Raw genomic sequence first — 26,364 nt, forward strand, 5'->3', positions numbered from 1 at the left:
ATCTCTCACCTTATTTTTTCCTATTCCAATGACTCCAACCATTCACCCCTTTCCTCACTCTGTTTTCCCTACCTGCTCTCCTTCTAATACACTGTCACATCTTATCCAGACTTATGTTTCTGTAATACCCTTCTGCACTGTCTGTTTCTGTGGTCTGTGTTCAAATGTCCTTCTGTCTGACTCTGTGTCTGTATATAAACTGAGTGTCTCTTTTCTTTGTTATATGTTAACATCACACATATTTGGAGTTCATGTGGAGTTCAACTCCCACCATTTCTATTCTATTCTATTTTCTCCTATCTATCCCCTTTTATTTATTTATTTATTTATTTATTTTTTTTTCCCTCCCCAATTTTATTTTATTATTATTTATCTTATTTTACTTTTACTTTTTCTTTGTTGACTCCAATTGATTCTACTACCAATGACACACAGTAAACACATGTAATGTCTTCAACAAAATTTATAAGTTGGAATGTCAGGGGTCTTAACTTGTTGGCAAAGAGAGTCAAAATACTCACTCACCTGCAAAACCTTAAAGGAGACATCTGTCTATTACAAGAAACACACCTCATTAATTCAGACCATGAAAAATTAAAAAATCAATGGGTTAACCAAGTTTTTGCAGCATCTTACACCTCTAAAAAAAGAGGAGTGGCAATATTAATCAGCAAAAATACACCTTACACCAGCAATTCAGTCACAGCAGATCCTGAGGGACGTTACCTAATAATCAGTGGTTCCATTGGCAATATCAAATTAACAGTAGCAAACATATATGCACCCAATGAGGACAACCCCACATTTTTTCACAACTTTTTTGCTCAGCTTATGAACTTCTCTGACACGACCATCATTCTTGGAGGTGACTTCTAATTGTCGGAGACTTTAACATTCATTTTGATAACCCACAGGACCCTCTGAGAACAGCGTTCGTGTCCATTCTAGATTCAGTAGGGATTAATCAGACGGTCATAGGGCCCACTCATAATGGTGGCCACACCCTCGATCTTATACTAACACTCGGACTAAATGTAGGAAGTATAGTCACATTTCCACAATCTGAAGCTATCTCAGATCATTATCTTATCTCATTCAAAATATTTCTTAGTAATAATATATGCAGCTCGCCACGCTATCATAATAAACGTACGTTTACGCCAGCTACTACGCAGAACTTTATCAATAATCTCCCAGAGTTATCAACTTTGACTGGAACAATGTCACACCCCACAGAACTTGATCAGGCAACTGAATCTTTAGAGTTAACATTCCGCAACACCTTAGATAATGTGGCCCCACTTAAAAGGAAAATAATCAGAGAGAAAAAACTAGCTCCCTGGTATAATGAGCACACACGCGCCTTAAAACTTACCACTCGAGAATTAGAACGTAAATGGCGCCAAACTAAATTGGTAGTATTCCAGTTAGCATGGAAGGAGAGCCTCCTGAGCTATAGAAAAGCTCTTAGTGCCGCTAGATCAATGTATCTCTCCACCCTAATAGAAGACAACAAAAATAATCCTAGATTTTTATTTAATATCGTATCAAAACTAACTGGGAATAAAAGCACCTCGGAAACAGGCACACCATCAATGTTCAGTGGCGACGCATTTATGAATTTTTTCAATAGCAAAATTGAAAATATCAGGCAAACAATCCAGGCTATAAATTTTAAACCAGATAATTTGATCACTAACACTGTAGATAACAATATAACTATATCAGATCAGCGATTAGAATGTTTTACTCCCCTTCAGGCGACCGAATTGACCTCACTAATTTCTTCATCAAAATCACCAACTTGTGTACTAGATCCCTTACCTACACGTTTCCTTAAGCAGATACTGCCAGTAGTCATCGAACCGCTTTTAAAAATAATCAATTCCTCCCTTAGTACTGGCTATGTACCTAAATCTTTTAAACTAGCAGTTATCAAACCCCTAATTAAAAAACCTGATCTTGACCCCTGTTCATTGACCAACTACAGGCCAATATCTAACCTCCCCTTTATTTCCAAGATCCTAAAAAGGGCTGTAGCACAGCAGTTATGCTCATACTTACATAAGAATAACATCCATGAACTGTATCAGTCAGGATTTAGGCCTCATCACAGCACAGAGACAGCACTGGTTAAAGTTGCAAATGACCTCTTACTGGCCTCTGATCAGGGTTGTGTCTCCTTGCTTGTGCTACTTGACCTCAGTGCAGCCTTTGACACCATTGATCATACCATTCTCCTTGATAGACTAGAAAATGTTGTTGGAGTTAAGGGAACGGCCCTCTTATGGCTTAGGTCCTACTTAACTGATCGTTATCAGTTTGTTGATGTAAATGGTGAGTCCTCTGCACATACTGAGGTAAAGTTCGGAGTCCCGCAAGGTTCTGTTTTAGGCCCACTGCTTTTCTCTTTATATATGCTACCTCTAGGTAATGTTATTCGTAAACACGGTATTAGCTTCCACTGCTATGCTGATGACACACAGTTGTATGTCTCAGCGAAGCCAGACGAGAGACACCAACTTAACAAAATTGAGGAATGTCTAAAGGATATTAGGCACTGGATGCTTACGAATTTCCTCTCACTCAACACTGAAAAAACAGAAGTACTTGTACTAGGATCACATGCAGCTAGGAGTAAGCTTTCCGACCACATAGTTACTCTGGATGGCCTTTCTCTTTCATTAGGTGCAGCAGTAAAAGATCTTGGTGTAATTATTGACCCCAGTCTTTCATTTGAAGCTCATGTAGATAATATTACCAGGATAGCCTTCTTTCATCTTAGAAATATTAACAAGATAAGAAATGCATTGTCATTTCAAGATGCTGAAAAATTGGTTCATGCTTTCATTACCTCTAGATTAGACTACTGTAATGCCTTACTGTCTGGATGCTCTACTAGGTGTATAAATAAGCTACAGTTAGTTCAGAATGCAGCAGCCAGAGTTCTTACTAGAACCAAAAAATATGATCACATCACCCCTATCTTATCCACACTGCACTGGCTCCCAGTCAAATCTCGTATTGATTATAAAATCTTACTATTAACATATAGAGCATTAAATGGTCTTGCGCCACAGTACCTGCGCGAACTCCTGGTCTTTTATGATCCACCACGCCTACTTAGATCAAAAGGTGCAGGCTATTTGTTGGTACCTCGAGTTATGATGGCTACAGCAGGGGGCAGAGCCTTCTCTTACAGAGCCCCACAGTTATGGAATAGCCTCCCAATTAATGTTCGAGACTCAGACACAGTCTCTATGTTTAAGTCAAGGCTGAAAACTTATCTGTTTAGCCAAGCCTTTTGCTAATAGCTCTTTACTAGGCAAAGGAGCAGATCTGGAGGGTTCTCGGGCATAGATTGTTTGGTGAACTGGGATGTTTGGATGCTGTCGCCCCCCCACTTTAACATGTTCACTCAGGTTTGTTGACTGTGGAGTGGGTGGCCGCCTTGTGTCCCAGAGTGCCATCATGTCCATATTACCTTCTAGCTCTCCCTTTTAGCTATGCTGTACTAGTTAGTCTTGCTGGAGTCCCTGCCTGCACTCGGCACACGATGTATATTTACCTCAACCATTATGTGGAAATGAACATCTAACAATGTGCCTCTCTCTCTCTCTCTCTCTCTCTCTCTCTCTCTCCCTCTCTCTCTCTCTCTCTCTCTCTCTCTCTCTCTCTCTCTCTCTCTCTCTCTCTCTCTCTGTCGAGCCACACATGCTACTCCTGAGACACCAGTGATCCTGACTCCTCCCGCCCTGTGGACTGATCCATCCTGGTGTCATCATCTTCCATCCCCCGTCAGCCTCCTGTCTACATCACCATCCCCTTTGTTCATGCCCCAATTTATTTTCAGCTGTAACTGCCCTCGTGGTCGGCACCTATTGCACACCTGTCTGACCAAGGAGGGGTCTCCTCTCTCTGTGGTCCTCCTCAAGATTTCTCCCATTTTCCCATTTCCCTCTTGGGTTTTTGGGGAGTTTTTTCTTGCCCGCCATGAGGATTAAGTCAGGGGGTGCCGTCATATTTTGATTTGACTGTTGTGGCCTGTAAAGCCCCTTGAGACTGTAAACAGTGATATTGGGCTCTAAATAAACTTGAACTTGAACTTGAACTTGAACTTCAATACAATTATGGACTTTAACCTCGACCGCTCAAACACTACAAAATTCTCCAGACCAATGAAATCATCAGAAACACTGCAACAATACATAAATGACTTTGGTCTCAGTGACAATTGGCGACTACATAACCCCACCAGCAGAGAATATACTTATTACTCTCCACACCACAATTCACTTTCCCGGATCGATTACTTCTTAATAAGTAATTCTATTATATCTAAAACAGGAAATGCAAAGATTCACCCAATTATCATTTCTGACCATGCCCCAGTTAGCTTCAATCTCATAAACAAAATCTCCATAAAACCACAGACTAGATGGCGCTTCAACACATCATTACTGCAAGATTCAGAATTCAACACATACCTGATACAAGAGTGGACATCCTTTATTGAACTGAATGACTCCCCATTCACCTCATCTACATTATTATGGGAAACAGCTAAGGCAGTATTAAGAGGAAAAATCATTTCATACTCCACTCACAGAAAAAAGAAAGAACAAGACTTGGAAAAAAAGCTTGAGCAGAGAATTGGTGAGCTTACTCTGTCAGTAGCTGAAAATCCATCTGATGACCTTCGTAAAGAACTCATTGAAACAAAATACGAACTTGATACCATCATAAATAAGAAAACCCAATTCCTTATACAGAGACTCCGGCATAACCATTTTGAACAAAATGACAAATCTGGACAGTATCTGGCAAATCAACTAAAAAGACAACAAGAAAAAACAATCATACCAGTCATTAAAAACTCTGAAGGGAAAACCGTGTCCACTCCAAATGATATCTCAGCAACCTTTCAGTCCTTTTATTACAACCTTTACAAATCCAACTGTACATGTGATCCCTCTGCAATTCAAACTTTTCTTGACAATATCAAACTCCCCAGGCTAAATAAAACTCAAGTAATAAATCTAGATCGACCACTTTCATCAGACGATTTTAAAAAAGCACTGTTTTCAATGCCAAATAACAAAGCACCTGGAGCCGATGGTTTCCCAGCAGAATTTTACAAACATTTCTGGCCAACAATATCACCATTATTCATAAAAATGACCGCTGAAATTCAACATTCCTCTGTCATTCCACCCCATATGAATACAGCACTTATATCACTCCTCCTTAAGCCTAATAAAGACCCAACTCTCTGCTCAAGCTATCGCCCATTATCTCTCATTAACACAGACATTAAAATCATCAGTAAAGCACTAGCTATGAGATTAGAAACAGTCATCTCTTCTATAATACACCCTGATCAAACAGGCTTCATTAAAGGTAGGCATTCAACAAATAACATGCGCCGTCTATTCAATCTAATCAGTATAGCCAAAACCCAAACAAACAATACAGTCATCCTGTCATTAGATGCAGAAAAAGCATTTGACCGTGTTAACTGGACATTCTTATTCTCCACATTAGAAAGATTTGGTTTTGGGGATTCATTTATCCAATGGATTAAAATTTTGTACAACTCACCCACAGCATCAGTAATCACAAATGGCATAATTTCACAACGTTTCACACTTCACAGAGGTACAAGACAAGGATGCCCACTCTCACCCCTACTATTTGCCCTGTTTATTGAACCCCTAGCAGCTGCCATCCGCCAAAACACCCAAATCACTGGTATCACCACTCTGAACACAACCCACAAAGTCAGTCTATATGCAGATGACCTATTACTATATGCACAAAACCCTCTTACATCACTCCCAGCCATTTTCAATCTGATTGGGACATTTTCTGCCATCTCAGAATATTCAATCAACTGGTCAAAATCCATTATTCTCCCAGTTAACCAGGACCAGTGGAATGCTGTGACACCCAGGCTCTCACTAAACATCCCTACAGGTAACATTCGATATCTTGGCATTGATATTTCCTCCAACCTTTCAGATTTGTTTGAATTGAACTTCACACCAATTCTTAAAACCACTGAAAAGTGTTTAAGTTGTTGGAATAACTTACCACTCTCACTTGCTGGCCGCATAGCTGCAGTGAAAATGTCAATCCTACCAAGAATCAACTATCTCTTTTCAATGACTCCCGTCTTCCCAACACCCAACTGGTTTTCTACTCTAAACTCAATAATCACAAAATTTTACTGGAAAAATAAACAACCAAGAATTAAACTCTCAACACTCCAGGAAAGCAAACAGCTTGGTGGCTTAAATGCCCCAAACTTTCTCCATTACTTCTTAGCTCATCAGTTACAGTACATAATGAAATGGACATATTCAGACATGCAACAAGATCCTTGGCTTGAAACTGAACAGTCAGCTTGTGAAGAATTCTCTATTAAAGACTTGCCATTCTTACCCCAATCAATCAAAAAACATAACTGCTATAAGGTCATCACCATTTCAACAACCCTGGAAGCTTGGTGGAAAACCAATAAGATCACAAATCACCCACTTAAACCATGTAAACTCACACCAATTTGGAACAACCCCGATTTCTTAATCAATAAGACCGCCTTCACATTTAATACCTGGAAAAGTAAGGGAATCACCCACTTACAACACCTGTTTGCAAATGATAAATTCTTAACCATCCATGAACTAACACAGAAATATAACATGACCCAACCAAACTTTTTACAGTACCTCCAGCTTAAAAATGCACTAAAAAATAAAATACAACTTTCCAACATTGATTTACAACCACCACCATTAATAGAAAAGATAGCATCCATTTCAACATCTGAGAAACCTTTATCTAAAATATATAAACACATATCATCACCAAAAGAAGAAGCACTACCTATACCAATAACAAACTGGGAAAAAGATTTAAAAATTAAGACTGATCTCAGTTTCTGGAAACAAATATGTAGCAACATCTTCTCCATGACAAACAACTCCCAACTACAGCTAATCCAGTATAAGGTCATGCACAGAACACACATCACCACCCGTAGAATGCACCTCATGGGCTTCACCAATACAGATATCTGTCCACAATGCACCCTCAACACAATAGATTGTTATTATCACTCTTTCTGGCAATGCACACCAACCAAAAATTTCTGGCAAGCCATAATATTTGAACTCTCCAAATTTCTGGGTCACAGCATTCCACTGTCCCCGTCCCTTTGCCTTCTAGGAGATCTCACACCCATCAGTCATATTCACAAATACCACAAGATCATACTTGTCACCTTAACAATAGCCAAAAAAACAATACTCCTAAACTGGAAATACAGGCACAAACTTTCAATATCACGATGGCTTAATCTGTTAACAGACTACCTCTCAATGGAACGAATCACAGCTAAAAACAATAAACAGACCAAATTATTCAGTAACACCTGGGAACCCATCCTTGTAGCTCTGAACTTTCCAACAAATTGACCCCCCCCCCCCCCTTTTTTTTTTTTTTTTTTTTTTTTTTCTTCCTCTCTCTCCCCCTTCTTCCTTCTTCTCCCCTTTTCCTTTAATGGTATCTAAATGTTATCTTCCTGCTTCATTACTATCACTACATTATTATTATTATTATCATTATTATTATTATTTATTATTATTACTATTATTACTAGTACTACCATTATCATTATTACTGACCTTTCCTACTAGTATCATTGTCACTGCTATCACTTATGATCACTCAGTGTTATAACTATACCGATGATGATGATTATTATTATTGTTGTTGTTGTTGTTGTTATTGCTGATATTGTTATTGTCCTTTTTCTTCCTCCTCCTCATCTACTCCTCCTTCTTCTTTCCCCTCTTCTTCTTCAACTGTACCATAATGGCTCTGTGACAGGATCAATGTGATGTCTTGTTCTATGTTATGTGTCCCATGTGTGTGTATGTATGTCTGTATGTATCAACAATTAAAAAAAAAAAAAAAAAAAAAAAAAAAAAAAAAACTTAGGCTACTGTTGTCTAGGTTCTTCTTATCAATTTAGTACCTCACGCTGTGATGGTGTGCGCGTGCATGTTTACCTGTGTTTCAGAAATTTAGTGCATAACTAGTGGCTTACTAGTTATGCACTAAATTTCTGAAACACAGGTAAACATGCACGCGCACACCATCACAGCGTCTTCCACACGAACATTTTAAAAACACATGTAGCACAGTGAGACATTATGTAATCCGTTCTTTCTTTAAGTTCAGCAGACGAGTTTGGAGTCGACAGCCCATATATATATTCCGTACAGTTCTTTGTTCTTTATTACCAGCAAGTTCATTGGCGCCCAGTAGGTGGCAGTGGCGCACTAGGTATTGCCCCGCGTGGTGCTACTCACGGGGTATCGAGCGAATTCATTACAACGATGAGATTCTCCGTGTTAGCTCTATGCTAAGCACTTGTGCAGCCATTCACCAAGTTTATAAAATATATCTGTGTGTATTTTCAGGTGAGCTGGTGATGTCTGAGTGAACTCATTTACGGTGATGGTGGGGTAATCCCTGTTTGTGTTTACCGTGTTAAACGTTAAATGTTTTCTAGAAGGTACCGCATTGATTAGGACAGTAATTCTCGGGCTGGCGGCTAGCGCAAATGTGAAATGAATGAAAATGGCTCGTGTGAGTGTACATTTCATTGTGGTGAATGAGAACGTGAGTGAATATGTGTGTTTTTCTTTCACCTGTTGGATAATAACTGTGCAAAAGACCTGTTATTTTGCTTGATGAATGGTGTCTGTTTAAAGCTAATTAGAAACAAATCGTATTGAATGTTAACAGAAGTAGCGAATTCTTTACTATGAGATTCTACGTTTAAGCCCTATGCTAAGCACTTGTGCAGCCATTCACCAAGTTTATAAAATATATCTGTGTGTATTTTCAGACATTTATTAAATCATTAAATATGTGGCACCAACACAACCATTGGCCTTGTGTTTGAGTCCGCTACACACACACACACACACACACATACGCAAAAATAGAAAATGCCTGCAACCTCAATAGCGTTCTTTCAGTAATTACGATAAAGACAGGTGTTTTTTTTAGTTGGAGCCGATGAAACCCAAAATTACGATAAAGACAGGTGTTTTTCTTGGTTGGAGCGGATGAAACCCAAAATAAAAATGTACAAAGGGAATGTGTGACGTTCACCAGCATTAAGCTACATTCGACATGGACTGCTTTGATCGTGCTAATAAGAAAACTTCCGATTCCATTAAAATAACCTTCCTACTCCAATACACAAGCTCAGCTAATTAAACAGAACAACGTGTGTCGTGTTTTGTCATCGTCATTTATTTCAAAGCAAATGTTTCAGATATCTGATGACTTCCCTTGTGACTTCATTGCCTCATAAACATGTAGCTACATTTACACCGCGGGACATAACGACCATTTCTGATTGATTGAATATTTATTTATTTATTCATTCATTTATTTACATATGTCCGATTTTCGTTCCTGCCTGTCTACTTCTTTTGAAATGTCCGATATCGTGTTCACATTAACACTAGAAGCGCCGAGCGCCGGTCATTTGAACGCTGTGACGTCTTACTAGAAGCGCCGTGCTGGTTTGACCTACTAGGCGGGGCAAAAGCAGTTGTAATGAGAGAAAAGTTTAATGTCTTCCAGACGGGTAGAAACAATACACAGGTACTAAGTAAAACATAAACACGATTAGGAAGTTACAGATATACAAAGGACACGCTAAGTAATCACTACGGAGGTGAAGACTTTACAAAGACAGCAAGGGATATAAATACAAGGAGGAGACGGGTGAAAACAGGTGAGAGAGATAATGAACAGATGAGCCGCTTATTAGTAGACAGGTGTTACACCTAAATCTGTGACCATCGAATTCTGTTACCCTAGTGAGCGCTGTTGCTACTGGGCAGCTTCAAATCGCTCGCACAGACAAGTTCGTTACGCAAATAGCGTGGGCTCATAGACTGTAAACAAACAAAAGTGAACGCAGTGCGGAGTTATTTGTTTACAAATGCGGGTTTATCACATCATGAAGTACGGAAGCCATAAGATGCTGTGGATTTATATTTAATTTCTCGTGATAACGTGTTATTTTTCTTTGTTTCCTCTGACATTTCGAGATGTGAACTTATTGATGTCATTATCACGAAATGACGAAACTATAAACAATTCACCGTTTTCCCGAGAAATCGAGTAAATTATGTCATTATCACGGGAAAACAAATTTCGTTATTTCGTGATAATGACTTAAATAACTCGAGATCTCGAGTAAACACAGAAGAATAACGCGTTACCACGAGAAAACGGAGTCAAAATCTAAATGTGAAATGATGGCATCTTAGGGCTTCCATAATAAAGGCTTAGTTGCTTGTCAGATTAAATGCTGTTGATTTAATTCTGTTGATCGTCAACCCCAGCTGCTGTTTTGTCATTCTTTATATTGTCTGCTTGTTGTGTTCTCATTTTCATTATCGCTGTGCTGTTTGTAATTTGCCCACTGGGTTGGCACCTATTGCAGTGGCGGCTCCTGCCAAATCTCTCAGGGGGGGCAATGGTTGCGATGATGGCTAAGGTGACCCGTTCAACGGGTAAATTAACATTTAGCTAACTAGACATTGTCACATTGCATTGTGCAAATTAGTAAAGGCAAATATTTTAGTATTAATGAAACATAAATTGACTCTCACAATCATCAGATTCAGTTATCACATACATTTTATTTTAGATACAGAAAATCCAGAATTAAGAGCAATGGCACTTGGGCTGATAATGTGCAATGAATAAAATTATTTAACTATTGGGAAGATACAATAAGTGCAGTTACATAACTCACTATTTAAATTACCTTAAAAAAAATAATGTCATCACTCTGGTCAACAGCCTGACCTTGGCACCAGGGGTCACATATTCTGACAGCTGTCGTCAGAATATGTGACCCCACTGTAACTTGAGAGAAAATGCCTGACGCACCACCCAAACCATTTCAGGTGACTTCTTTTACCTCCCCAGGACTGACCAAAAACCTGTCATCACTCTGGTCAACAGCCTGACCTTGGCATGAGGGGTCACATATTCTGACAGCTGTTGTCAGAATATGTGACCCCACTGTAACTTGGGAGAATATATATATATATATTTGTGTAAGCCTTCCCATCATATTTCAATATTTTGACCACTTAATTTTTTAGAACTCTTGCAAAGCTGGTGGAGGACGTCATGTTTGGGCTGCGCACAAAGAAACAGCTCACAACACAGTTCTCACCATATTATCTGACGTTTGGGAGAGAAGCACGGTACCCATCTGAAGTCCCAGAAAATTATCAGGTGAAATTGAAAAATTACATATTTTATGTCTCCTAATTTTGTGTAAATCATATGGTACATCGTTTTAAAAAATGATATCACATAGTTATGCTATGTACATAAAATCATTACTAACATGTTTCCGTAGGTTGATGGTTCCTTTGAGGATGACTATGCCAAAGTAAAGGTGGCCATTGACATTGAACGGCATGAAAAAATTATGAACATTGTTGAGAGCAATGTCGAAAAAGTGCATGGCAGAACCAGGAGAAAGCTCTCTAAAAAGGGACACCAAAGCCTACAGGTGGGGGACATGGTGTGGAGAAGGAATGTCCGCACCGAACAGCGCAAAGGGGAAAAACTGGACCCAGATTATTTTGGTCCCTTCGTGGTAGCAAAAATAGAGGGGAAAAGTGTTGATCTTGTGGATAAAGACGGTCGGTCCATATGCAAGGTCAACATTGACCACCTCAAACGCCACCATGAGGAGACCCCAAGGATACCTCACAAATTGAGGGGGCATCATCACTTCCCCCCCCTCTCAGACACCTGATGTCACCTCCTCTCGCCCTCCAGCTGTGGAACCCTCTCCACCTCCGGCTGCGGACCCCTCTCCACCTCCGGCTGTGGAACCCTCTCCACCTTCAGCTAGAGAATCATCTGATGTGACCTCCTTTCATGAAAAGTGTATGTAACTTGGATGACCTATCTCTCAAATGCATTTCTGTTTAAATAAAGGTAACCATTTCCATGTGAAGTTCTTGTACTTCACTTAAGTGTAAGATTTCAACATTTTTTCACATTCACATACACATTCACATTTCACATTAGATTTCATAAGCTTAAATAGTAACTGACATTGTGATAGACCTCATTAAATTTGTTTTAATTCTTGTTTTATGTCACACAAAGGCATGAAAGACGTCTGGGGAGGCAAAAATTCACATGTCCTCCTATCAAAAATGGGTCCCTATAAACTGTTTTATTGGGACATTGCCAGGACAGCTCCCAATCAAGAGCTCGAGAGTGAGGCGAGCTGTATTACTGAATGGAGTGGAACATTTGTCTACTTGAGTTGTATCTAAATTTTCTCCAGCGAAATGCTAGATATGCTTAAGTAAATTACATTTGTATACTCATTATTTACCTGTCCCTCAGGTGATCAATGCATACATGGCCCACACAGTCAGAACAAATAACCAGATACGTGGTTATTGGGTGGCACTTCACATCGACTCATTTGAAATGACGCGTATGTGGGAGGGAAGGGGCTCAAGATTGAAGGTAGACATAGGAGAGGCGTTTATTTTATTGTAATGTTTTTTAAGTGGATTATACTTTCATGATTCTATTTAAGTGATTTTGTAAATGCTCATGATCTTTTTTTAGTGTGATTCAACAAAGTTCAGCGTCATTTTGGGTGCTCTCCATGAGCCTAACCACTGGATATTGGCAGTAACCTTGTCCTGTGGATTGCTGACCTTTGTTGAGAGCTACAATTTTTCCAGTACAAGTGTAAGCATATGTGACTTATACCCAATTCTACAGGCATACAAAAAGTGCCCCTTTTTCAAAACCAAACCAAAATATTTGAAAATACGTCATTGTCCTATTTTACTTTTTGTATACCTGTCAGGGCCTTCATCAGAAAACGAGGCTGCCAGGTATCCAGGTGGACAGCCAGCACAGACCCACACAGTCTGCAAAGGGATGCCACCTCATGTGGAGTGTTTGTCCTGAAAGTAAGTTTATGTTTTTGTCTGTCATACTATGTCTACTTTTACCATACCTGTAAAGTATTTTAAAAAAATGTTACTTTTTTGTTTCTCTTACATCAACAGTTTGGTGGTTTATATGTTACAGCTGCACTATGCACTGACCAATGAGTTTTTTAAACTTATGTCATATTAGTATGCAGAGAAAATACTGGCAGAGCAACCTCTGACCTTCTCAAATGAAATCATATAATAATCATATAATACATTTCTTAAATGATTAATGTTATGTTCATGTAAGAACTACTCTTAGACACTGATACTGAAGGTACTATTTTGTGTTCTGTGATGCTATTAATATGTAGTGTTGAGGCTGCACATTGATATGTTAACTGACATATAGAAAGTAGTCCTTGTTAATGACTGATTGAAGGAGACAGATACAGTAAAGTCAAGGTCAACTTTATTTCTGTGTCCTGCGTTAAAGTTGTGTATGTGTGAAAACACAACAGTTAATACATTGATACAATTTATTGATAAGTCATATTGTCTTCAACCACTGTCAACTACTTGGGTAAAAAATCTCTTTTTAAAATAAGGCACTCCATCGCTGTATGTATGTACATATACATACATACATATATACACACTCACACACACGTATATGTATATATTTATATATCATAGCTATATGTTGTGCTGTATCTCAGATATTCACCCTGAAAATGTTGCTTTTTTGCTATGACATTTGTCGTTACAGATCCAGTGTGACATGTGTGACCGGTGGTTCCACATGCAGTGTGTTGGAAGGCCTGACCCCATGAAGTCGTACAGCTGTGCGGTGTGCCGATCCTGATCTCCCCCTCTCCTCCCTTTCTGATGTTTAATATTAAAGTTATTGGTTAAGTTATAGTAATATTAAGTTATTGTTAAATTGTTAAGTTAAAGTTAAATGAAAATGTTAAAGTTGTTCAGATTTTTTGCATTATCATTTTTTATGTCACTATATAATTTGTATCACAAAGCTTTTGTAACAAAACATTAAAACACCTCATTGTAAATGAATGCATTGTTTTTACTAATATCATAACATGTCTGTTGCAATATGCAGTGGTACTAAATGGTGCATTTATATTACATTTGTGGAAAAATTGTTTTAGTTATACATGAGAAGGGCAGAGTCATCTGAAATGGTTTGGGTGTTGTGTCAGACATTTTCTCCTAAGTTACAGTTGGGTCACATATTCTGACAACAGCTATCAGAATATGTGACCCCTCATGCCAAGGTCAGGCTGTTGACCAGAGTGATGACAGGTTTTTAGTCAGTCCTGGGGAGGTCAAAGAAGTCACCTGAAATGGTTTGGGTGGTGCGTCAGACATTTTCTCCCAAGTTACAGTGGGGGCACATACTCTGATGGCCTAAAGTTGTCAGCGTGAGGTCAGATTAGTAAGTTGTTGGTTCCGTAAGAAATGGAACAATAGGCTAGACCCCTTCTAGGCCAGCTAGGTGTGCAATAGGTGCCAACCCAGTGGGCAAATTACAAACAATACAGCAATAATGAAAATGAGAACACAACAAGTAGACAATATAAAGAATGATAAAACAGCAGGGGGCTCAGCTGGGGTTGACGATAAACAGCATTTAATCAACAGCATTTAATCTGACAAGCAGCTAAGTCTTTATTATGGAAGCCCTAAGATGCCATCACTTCACATTCAAATTTTGACTTCGTTTTCTCGTGATAACGCGTTATTCTTCTGTGTTTACTCGAGATCTCGAGTATCTAAGTCATTATCACGAAATAACAAAACTTTGTTTTCCCGTCATACTGACATCATTAATGCGATATCTCGGGAAAACGGTGAATTGTTTATTTAGTTTCGTCATTTCGTGATAATGACATCAATAAGTCGACATCTGCATTCACCTTAATTTGTTTACAGTCTGAGTTTACGCTGTTTGCGTAACGAACTTGTCTGTGCGAGCGATTTGAAGCTGCCCAGTAGCAACAGCGCCCTCTAGGGTCAAAGATTTCGATGGTCACAGAATTCCGTGTAACACCGGCCGGGTAAAAGAATGCATCCATTTATTCTTATTTCTGACAGTTAAAAACCAAACGACCAAGGAAAAATGCGGGACAAAGGGTAAAGGAGTTTTTTAAAAGTTTACAGGGTACAGGAGTTTTTGTTGTTGTTGTCCCTCGCTTGTTTGTTTGGAATGTTTCTCGTCAATACAAGGACGCGCCCCGTTTTCTACACCCACTCAGAATCTAAGGTTGATTCCTGTCCAGTCAGTTTTCTGTGCGTGCACAGCGTAGACTGACAGTAACCAATAGCATTGTATGCAACTGCAGCGCAAAATTTGCTTGGGGAAGGAGTTACCTGTATGTAGGAGAAGCAAGTCACAAAAGGATTACAGCAGTTGTACTCCGTATTCCGTTGATAGTGCGCATTTTGAAGATGGCTTGAAAAAGAACACTTGAGTTTTCGAACGGACCGCGGAGTGGAGAGGCTAGTGCGCCGGGAATATCCAATTATTCCAACGCCGAGTCTGAACGAAAACAAATAACTGGTGTCCCCGTTAAATGCATTTTTAAGAAGATGTCTGAACAGCAGTAAACGTTCTTGGAGAATGTTATTCGGTGGTTGGACAGGATGGAGTCAGACATCAAAGAGTCGCAAGAGGAATCTGCCCCCCAAACAAGAAGACGAGCGGGAAATAACTCTGTTTCGGTAAGTTTATTTCTGTAGCCTGCTGGCTTTTGTCTTCGACTGCCGCACACTCTGATACGTTCGCATTTGTTCATCTGCTTTATCCCTTAATGTGACTGAATTTAACTTTTGTACTCATTTTGCTTCTACGGGGAGCTGTGCGGAGAATGCATAATGCTGAAAACACGCACAGATATGATCCACAGACAAGGTAACACAACGTGTTGTTGGTAGGCTATATCATGGCGATTGTTTCATAACAGCACCTGGAATTCTAAATGAACTTTTAATCAGTCTTCCTTTCTTCTCCACTTTTTTTCTCTCTAGCATCCTGCAAGACCTACTGAGATTATTGGAACGAGTTACAGGATGAACCAAGAAGAGAATCTGGAGAACAAAGAGGGGGGCAGGATCGCCGCTCGAACGAGGCAAAGGAGGAGAAGAGTAAGTCAAAACATAATCATTTCCCAGGTAGTTCTTCTACTTTTTCCTCCATTTGCTATTTTCAGTGATCTAATTTCTGTTTTCACTGTGTTTTGCAGCTGCACAAGGCCAGAGCCAGTGTTCTTGAAACTGAGGAAGAGGCTGCCATATGAAAGACTGTGTAGCGGAGTCAAACACAAGGCCAACGGTTGTGTTGGTGCCACATATTTAATGATTTAATAAAGGCCTGAAAATACACACGGATATATTTTATAAACTCGATCAATGGCTGCACAAGTGCTTAGCATAGAGCTAACACGGAGAATCTCATCATAGTAGTGAATTTGTTCGCTACCCCGTGACTAGCGACACGGAGCACTACCTAGTGCTCCACTGCCACCTACTGGGCGCCAATGAACTTGCTAGTAATAAAGAACAAGAACTGTACGAAGTATATATACATATGGGCTGTCGACTCCAAACTCATCTGCTGAACTGAAAGAAAGACGGATTACATAATGTCTCACTGTGCTACAACTGCATCAGTAGATATCATTTCTGAAGAGGAGGACGCCATCTTGGATGGCAGGCCAGCGTGGGTCCTCCCTAGCACAGAGTTGTCTGCACTGTGTGGGGTGCTACAGAATAGACTGGACAAAGACCAAAACTATGTTGTGTATCACCATGCACGAGTTGGTGCGGATAAATTTGCAATGGAGAGCACAGAAGCTGGGTTGCTCTTGGCAATGCTCAACATTTAGTGTTTCATTTATGTTCCCAAAAAGCATTTATATTAGATACTATGATATTATAGTATATTCTTTCTAATGTATTATATTCTATGGTGTACATTGATATATATATATATATATATATATATATATATATATATATATACACACACACACACATATTTGTCAATATGCCTTATAATTTATATTATACTGTATTTTCTTTATTTATAATAAAATTTGTGTAATTCGTTTTTGTTTGACAGACTATCTATACAGTCTACCTAAGAACATAAAACAACACCACCATTAATAATAATAATAACAACAACATATATATTAGTAATATAATCCATATGAAATCATGTCTGGGGACACAATGGACCAATGGGGAAGGGTTTAAGAGGAGAGGCAAGACATTGCTCCACCAATCCAAAGTAAGACTTCTGACCAATTGCAGGATACCCGGTGGCCCAAGGTGTGAAGTGCAAATGTTCCCTTGCAAGCACCCCCAAGGGATTATTCACAATGGCAGCTATGGGCTCTAGGCAGACCCCCAAATCTGACACATATTCAGGAGTATTCTATGCTGCCGAGTATCCGGGAATATACAGGAGTATTCCAGTGCGGATACACCTCTTTTCACGCAGTGGAAGTGCACTCACTGTTTATTTGGACATGATCACTACTTACTGAAACAATTATATTACATCAGAGTAAGCATTTTGATTACACGATCAGTTTGTCCTCCGTCTTGACTGAAGAGAGACCTGGGAACGGGGCGTGGCTTCTGGCCCCTCTTGAGTAATCTGATTGGTGTATTCAAAAATCCTTGCTGTAATGTCCCACGAAGGCAAGCAACCAAAACCCACTAATTTCGTTCTACAGTTAAAACGCAGCTTTACAGTTGCAGCCTACAGTTAGCCTTAGTTCACAGGGAAAAAAAAGTTTGCTCTGGTAAGGTACTTGGAAGATAATTATCGGGCTGTTGTTCCCATTTCTTGTATAAAAAAATTCGATTTCGACAAAACTGCCAAGTACTGGGGGTTTGGACGACGGAGCCTATTACCGAGGCCAGGTGTTGCTACTGGTAAGCTGCTCATTGCATTAAGTGTATAACATATCTTACTTTAGCTTCCTCGACGCTGCCTGATTGTGTAAAAAAGTCAGACGAGGGAAAATTCGGAATTGCAAGAAATATAGTCGGAATTCCAAAAAATAAGGTCGGGATTCTGAGAAATAAAGTCGGAATTGCGAAAAATAGGGTCGCAATAAAGCAAAAAAAAAATTTGTAATGTGGGGAGAACGGGCTTCCGTAGTTCTACGGTTGAGACTTTTTGCGTCTGTTTGTTAAACTAAGATCAGGCGACGAGTCCGATGACAATTGTTAACTTCAGGTAAAAAGCTAAATTTTCTACGTTAGTTCTTCTAAGTGAAGACGTTTGAAATCCAGATCCTTTAAAGTAATTCTTTTAGAAAAGCTGCTCACGAAAAGTTCTCTCATTGATCAGCCAGTAAATAGTTAGTATGGGAGGTAATCCATGCCAAAATGGAGACGGTAAAATGAAAGTTCAAACCCCGGTTTGACATTTCTTTTTCAAAACCTGTGCACACATATCCTGCGATTTAATTTTTGACATGAACGCGCTGTATCTGCCAAAATGAAAATGCAAAGGCAAACCAGCATTGCGTTTTCGTTTCCCACTTTGCGTTAGGCATTACCGAAGACACGGACAATATCTCCAAGCCTATCTAAAATGACTACGACTCTGAGTAAAACGAAGTCTTCATCCTGACAATTCGCTAACTTAGCTCACTCGCTGTCTCTGAGAATGCATCCGCCATTGTTACCTCTATTAGGCTTTCGGGCACTTTCGCGGTCACGTGTCTTCGGTAACGCCCATTTCTCCTTAACATATATTTGCATATAGGCCAACTTGAAAATGAAAAGGCAAAGTGGGAAACGAAAACGCAATGCTGCTTTGCCTTTGCATTTTCATTTTGGCAGATACAGCGCGTCCATGTCGAAAATTAAATCGCAAACTGGGATTTTGCCACAGGATTATCAACTTTGTCTTTTCCTTTCCATTTTGTCCGATTTGTACGGCAAAATCTGTTCAAAGGAAAAGATTAACAAATGAAATGAAATGACAAAAAGATATTTTAATTTTATTTTTATTTTTGTCAGAAAAGACTCGTGTTTGTCTTGAAAATGAAAATAAAAATCGAGTTATCTAATTTCATTTTTCATTTTGGCAGGATATGTGCGCACAGGTATTGAAAAAGAAATGTCAAACCTGGGTTTGAACTTTCATTTTACTGTTTTCATTTTAATTTTGGCATGGATGACCTCCCATAAGTTAGCAAGTGTGCTGATAAATTAATTTATACATGACGTAACATTTAGCCCGGCATTTAATGTCTTGGTTCAAACTAATCTTATCTTAGAGGAGTACTTTGTCTTAACCTCATTTTCCTCTACCTCTGTTCTGTTGTATCATGTATCTGTGTTATTCTGATAGGAAATGTGTGTAAATAAAGAGCAGTGAGCGTGTGAATGAGAGTGTGTATACTCTTGATTAATTTGATGATTATCTTAATGAGGGTGTATGCATTTACTCACATGGTTCTTTGCAATTCCAATAATTATAATAATCAGGATGCGTGTAATTAGTCAGGAGACAAGTGACAAGATGGCCACTGATGAAACGGAGATGTCATCCACATCTGTGGGGCAGTCGTGTGGAGTTCTTCCTGAATCACATGACACAGGTAGGAAACACTCACCTGTTTCACTGAGTGTCCTCCTTCTGTATTCTGGTCCTCTCTGTGCTTGTGTAGGTTGGTAGGTTGGCGTGTGTGTGTACAGTTTGTGTGTTTGTGTTGTAGAGCTGCTGAAGACAGGCGTGATGAAAGAGGAGATCTCACAGTCAAACGGTTACACCCGAGGAAGAGACTCGTCCAACAGACCTAGCATCAAATACACTGAGGAGGAGAAACCCATAGACAAAGACTGTCTGTGTAGGGCAAGATCTCTGGGACTGATCCTGTAGTCTCTCTCTCTCTCTCTCTCTCTCTCTCTTTCTGCATGTAAAGGGTGCAGTGGTTAAAAGCAAAAGTCAAACACTCCCCAGTTTCTACAACATCATAATGTTTTTGACTGATGCATGTTTGGTAGATATTTGGTTTTTAAGCACTCTCAGGAAAATTCAAAATGTTTTTCATCATCAGCTGCTGAAAATGAAAAGTAAAAACGGGCACGATAGAGTTAAATGTCAGTGTGAATGCTGAACTGTGTCTCTATACTGATGGTCCCATACCCAGATAGTATTGGGTCTTATCAGACTGTGAGGACTGCCCTTTTAGGACGAGTAAAGTCTGTTGTAGTTATTTAGAGTGTATTTTAGTCTGACTGAAGTCTATTGTTGTTGTTATGTAGAGTGTATTTTAGTCTGACTGAAGTCTATTGTTGTTATTTAGAGTGGATTTTAGTCTGACTGAAGTCTATTGTTGATATTTAGAGTGTCTTTTAGTCTGACTGAAGTCTATTGTTGTTGTTATGTAGAGTGTATTTTAGTCTGACTGAAGTCTATAGTTGTTATTTAGAGTGGATTTTAGTCTGACTGAAGTCTATTGTTGTTATTTAGAGTGTCTTTTAGTCTGACTGAAGTCTATTGTTGTTATTTATATTTTTCTTCTTATTTCCCCAGACTGTGAGGATTGCCGGTCTTTCTTCCTTGGTAAATGTGAGGTGCATGGCCCCCCCACATTCATCCCCGACACCCCCGTGCCCATAGGGGTCACGGAAAGAGCCAGACGCACCCTTCCCTCAGGACTAGAGGTCAGGAGGTCAAGCATCCCAAACGCAGAGCTGGGCGTGTTTAACCAGGGTGACACTATACCCAGAGGGACACACTTTGGCCCCTATGAAGACCAGATGTCTGACAGAGAAGACACCAAGGATGGTGGATACTCCTGGGTGGTGAGTGAACCTATTAATTAATGATATAAGAAGGTTTTCAGTTGGCATTTACTGGGGCTCTGTGCAGTGAAGCCAAATTCCTATTTCATTGCATTTACCGATGCTCTGTGTCATCAGCCGCTGGTAGGAGCTTCAACAAATTATTTTACACTCATTTCAATTCAGAGAGCCTCACGCTCTATCAGACCTCTGACATAAACCTGGAATTGGTCATAAAATGTGCAGTGAAAGACTGTATACTTAACAAATCAACATTTATGAAGGAAAAACCTGTTTTCCTTAGCTCTTCAAACGTCAGCTGTGTGAGGATCGTGTTGATGTGAAGAGAGAGAATTTTTCCAACTGGATGAGGTGAGATACTGAGCACAGAGATCACTCCTGTTCCTTATTTTTCACATATTTATGTTAAATGTACAGACAGCATACATTCATACGCTCGGTGGTAAAACTTAACTGTGTTTTGTATCAGAGGTAACTATATCTCTGAGGAAACCTTGCTGTCCAGTGTTTTGGTGTTCAGACATTCTCAGGAATCAAACTTACAACCTTCCAGATACGGGTCTGTTTTCTCTTTACCGCTGACTGAATGACACCCCCTCACATTCACTGTTCTCATAGACCAGATGAGACCAGAATTTATACAAACACCAATCAGCATGGAGATCCTCTGATCACATGGGTTTTCATATTTGATGCATGTATTTTAAGAGCAGGCTGTGCACCCATACCTGAATCTTTTCAGTGAGGTTTCATATAGCAAAACACACGCACAGATACACACACACACTCACACAATGCTTTGTAGGGTGAGGAATACTGCCTGTATCCTCAGATACATGTCACATCCACTACCACTTTATGGCACCTGCCAGCTCCCAGGCGTCCTGTGCTATTTCCTGGATTCACTCATCAATGCTGAACAGAGCGCTGAGTGAGATGGTGGGGAGTGTACACTCGTCTGTTTGACCCTCAGAGGACACAAACCCACCCGATCTCGTGACAACACCCCAACCAGATAGTGTTAGTGCTGGGATTCCTCCTCTATTAGAGCATTCCAATTGTGTTAGTCTGTTCCAACTCTGTTCATCTTTCCTGGCACTTGTTCATTGTAAAATTTGGTTCAGTCATGTGTTATTTGCATATGTGTCTAATGAGTGTTAAAAGAGTTTTGTTTAATAAGAGGCAGTGAGCGTCCCCTTACATCAGAGTCAAAACTCCATTTAGAGACGTGACTTTAATTTTATCCTTAACTTATCCATGACTTCACGTATCCATACATTCTTCTCATTTTCTGCCTTAACTTGGTTTTCTCTTGTGCAATGTAAGCCTCTTTATCTGCCTCATGTCTCACTCTTGACCTTTTCCCTCATCACACTCTCTCTCTTTCTCTCTAAGGTATGTGAACTGTGCCCGTAATGATGAAGAGCAGAATCTGGTGGCTCTTCAGTACAAAGGGGGGGTTCTGTTCCGCAGCTGTAGACCCATCGCTGCTGGAGAGGAGCTGCTGGTCTGGTGTGGAGAAGAATATACCAAGGACCAGGACGACCCAGCGGACTGCCACTGGGACAAGACATTTTCCCCTGAGAAAGGTAACAGATGATTTTTTTTCCCTGTTTTCCCATTCAATTCCCTGCATTTGTTTTTTTTTTTGTTTTTTTTTAAGAGAATGGTTTAGTTGTACTTTAAATTGATGCTGAGGTTAATGTCAGTTTGGTCTTTTAATGTTGTTTATAGATTTTTGTCCAGGTTGTGATGTGACTTTCTGGTCCTGTTGTGGACATGTCCCTCTCTTTGTTTAGGCCACATTTCCTCGCAAAACCTCATTAAGACATGGCATCCTGAAGAGTCCCTGAGTTTACTAAAGACCAGAGAGATTAAATCAGAAGATGTGCCACTGAGCCCAGAACAGTTATCCTCTGATATTACATTCATTTCAGCGCAATCCGCTGTCAACACGAAAAGAAGGCGCTCTTCGTTTGGGAAGAGCTCCCCTGTCAGAAGAGCCCTAACATCTAAACAGAGAGTGACAGGGAAGAACACAACACACTCTTCACGCAGGAAGAGCCTCAGAAGCCAGCTGTGTATCAGAAGACACCAGCGCATTCACACAGGGGAGAAGTCATACCAGTGCTCCCAGTGTGGGAAGAGCTTCAGTAATTTATCAGGTCTTGTAAGACACCAGCGCATTCACACAGGGGAGAGGCCATACCACTGCTCCCAGTGTGGGAAGAGCTTCAGTCAGTCATCAAGTCTTAGAGCACACCAGCGCATTCACACAGGGGAAAAGCCATACCACTGCTGCCAGTGTGGGAAGAGCTTCAGCAATTCATCAGGTCTTAGAAGACACAAGTGCGTTCAAACGGGGGAGAGGCCATACCAGTGCTCCCAGTGTGGGAAGAGCTTCAGTCAGTCATCAAGTCTTAGAACACACCAGCACATTCACACAGGGGAGAGGCCATACCACTGCTGCCAGTGTGGGAAGAGCTTCAACAATTCATCAGGTCTTAGAAGACACAAGTGCGTTCAAACGGGGGAGAGGCCATACCAGTGCTCCCAGTGTGGGAAGAGCTTCAGTCAGTCATCAAGTCTTAGAACACACCAGCGCATTCACACAGGGGAGAGGCCATACCACTGCTGCCAGTGTGGGAAGAGCTTCAGCAATTCATCAGGTCTTAGAAGACACAAGTGCATTCAAACGGGGGAGAGGCCATACCAGTGCTCCCAGTGTGGGAAGAGCTTCAGTAATGCATCGAATCTTAAAACACACCAGCGCATTCACACGGGGGAGAGGCCATACCACTGCTCCCAGTGTGGGAAGAGCTTCAACCAGTTATCAGTTCTTCAAAGACACCAGCGCATTCACACAGGAGAGAGGCCATACCAGTGCTCCCAGTGTGGGAAGAGCTTCAGTAATTCATCATGTCTTAGAACACACCATCGCATTCACACAGGGGAGAGGCCGTACCACTGCTCCCAGTGTGGGAAGAGCTTCAGTGATTTATCAGGTCTTAGAACACACCAGCGCATTCACACAGGGGAGAAGCCATACCACTGCTCCCAGTGTGGGAAGAGCTTCAGCCAATCAGCTGAGCTAAACAGGCACAGGTGTACACTGAGGACCGTTTGAGGTGTGTTGTGATTTTGGACCAGTGTGTTACCTGTTCAGTGGCATTTTGGACCAGTGTGTTACCTGTTCAGTGGCATTTTGGACCAGTGTGTTACCTGGTCAGTGTGAAGAGACCCGTACACATGTCATGTCATTGTTCCTCAGGTTACATTAGAATGACAGAGGATTCATTTTGTCACTGTTACTACTAAATAACAAGTTTATAGTTCATGAGTTAATAATAGTGCTTTGATTAAACAGTTAGTGATAGACTTAGGTCAGTTAAAAAAAATAGTACCTAGAAATCAGTTGAGCACAAAAGCAAAAAGTAGAACTATTTTACATGATGCATTTATGTCTGCTGATAATAAATGTAGATTTGAAGCAAGTGAGCGAATGTGAATAACTGTCAGCTCTTGTTTTTATGACCAAATTTCAGTATTAAATCTTAGGTTCTGACCACTGTTCATTCTGCTCATATGGGATTGAGATTCCATTCTTTCTTTCTCTGTACTGTGCTTCCTCTGGTACTCTTTGAGTGAAGAACTGACGGCCCTCTTCTGTTCACGCGTTCAGCACTGAAGGTTCACACGCCCAGGATGAGCCGTCTACCAATAGGATCTTTGGCTTTGGCCGTGGACTAAGCTCTCTGGCCCTGTGTGCCTGTCCGTTTACCAGCCCAGTCCCCTCTTTGTCCCTCCTCTTCCAACTATAACTTAACAAGACCCCTGTGGATATCCACCTAATAAACACAAACCTCTACCAACTCCACAGAGGGCGAAGATTTCTCTCATTCTTCACAGACTTCATTTACATTTCTTCTAGGTTTGTCTGTGTCCTCACTTTGTGTAATCGCTAACCCACACAGACTCTGCAGTGACTCTGCATCATATATGTATGTACATACTCACACACACACACATGAATGTAGACAGACATGTGAACACACATATATGAACTAATGAGCAAAAAAAAAAGTCATTTCCAGCCTCCTAGAGACTGTACCAAGTTCTGGAGACCAACAGTGTGAGGTGGTTGAATGGCAGGTTTGGGAGGACTTACAGTGTGAGGTGGTTGAATGGCAGGTTTGGGAGGACTTACAGTGTGATGTGGTTGAATGTCAGGTTTGGGAGGACTTACAGTGTGATGTGGTTGAATGTCAGGTTTGTGAGGACTTACAGTGTGAGGTGCTTGAATGGCAGGTTTGGGAGGACTTACAGTGTGAGGTGCTTTGATGGCAGGATTCTGAATAATGTAACTGTGGTTATATTAGTCCAGATGTCAGGAGAACCACTCTTCATTTGCCCTGTTTTTTCATCACTTTTTGAGGATTTGTAACTTTGATTTGTGACTTGTCACAGCCTTGGTGGAACCACAGACTTTGCGGAATGTATCAACATTCCAAAATTCCAACAGAGGCCTGTTGAGGAGGAGTGTTAGCACCATGGACAGTGGCTAACTGTCAGGAGGTGGGACCCTGGACAGCTCCCAGCTCTTAACGTTACTAAAGTTGCTACTGTGTTTATAAGCATGGAGGAGAATCAGCCATACAGCTAGACCAGATGAGGTTATATACAGCTGAGGTCATAAAACCGCAGACTGACGGGAACAACTCCAACACAAATGCAGAAACAAAGCTGTTTAGAATGATTTGGGTTTTTTTATTTGAACTTAACAGGATGTGGGCTACACAGCCTGGAACGTAAGGTGACGCTATTTCATCGTATTTTTTCATTAAAAAATTTGAACCAGTAGATAAATTTTGGACTGGAGCCAAAAACATGAGCGGAGGGGGGGGTGTAAGAAGACTGTCTCATGCCAGGCACCTTCAGAACAGTTTATTGTCTGACTTTTTCTCAATGAGGACATTTCTGCCAGTGGGCACATGACAGAAAGAGAGACACAAACCAACAGACCAGTCATTCATTTTAAAAGACAAACCAACAGGCCAGTCATTCATTTTAAGACACAGACTAACAGACCAGACATTCATTTTAAAAGACAAACCAACAGACCAGTCATCCATTTTAAAAGACAAAACAACAGATAAGCCATTCATTTTAAGACACAGACTAACAGACCAGACATTCATTTTAAGAGACGTGAGGGAAATAATGTTGCAGTCTGTTCTTGTAAACTTAATCCTAATCTGAATCTCTTCAGCTGTCTACTTCACTCATTTAAGAGGATTAGTAGAGTCATGGAACTACGTCAGTGTCACACCCTGGTCCTCTCTTTACCCCTCTAGTGAGTCGTTTGCTTAACATCTGTTACTTCTCTCAGCACCTTCAACCTTCACCTCTATCTAATGCCCCTTTGGACTGTTGCTGGGTCATTAATGAACTCCACCCCCAAACTTCAGCACCTTCA

The 26,364-nt window shown here is 40.4% G+C and overlaps 1 protein-coding gene across 1 annotated transcript in view; it reads left to right on the top strand.

Annotated features, from left to right (window-relative positions):
- The window catches only part of LOC115823849 (uncharacterized), a 664,236-nt gene that overhangs the window by 610,537 nt on the left and 27,335 nt on the right, over positions 1 to 26,364 (top strand). Inside the window, 1 exon segment of the mRNA XM_030787872.1 lies at positions 22,980 to 23,987. Coding sequence (XP_030643732.1) covers positions 22,980 to 23,987 — 1,008 coding nt within the window.

Source organism: Chanos chanos, chromosome 11, assembly GCF_902362185.1.
Source record: "Chanos chanos chromosome 11, fChaCha1.1, whole genome shotgun sequence".
Lineage (NCBI taxonomy): Eukaryota > Metazoa > Chordata > Actinopteri > Gonorynchiformes > Chanidae > Chanos > Chanos chanos.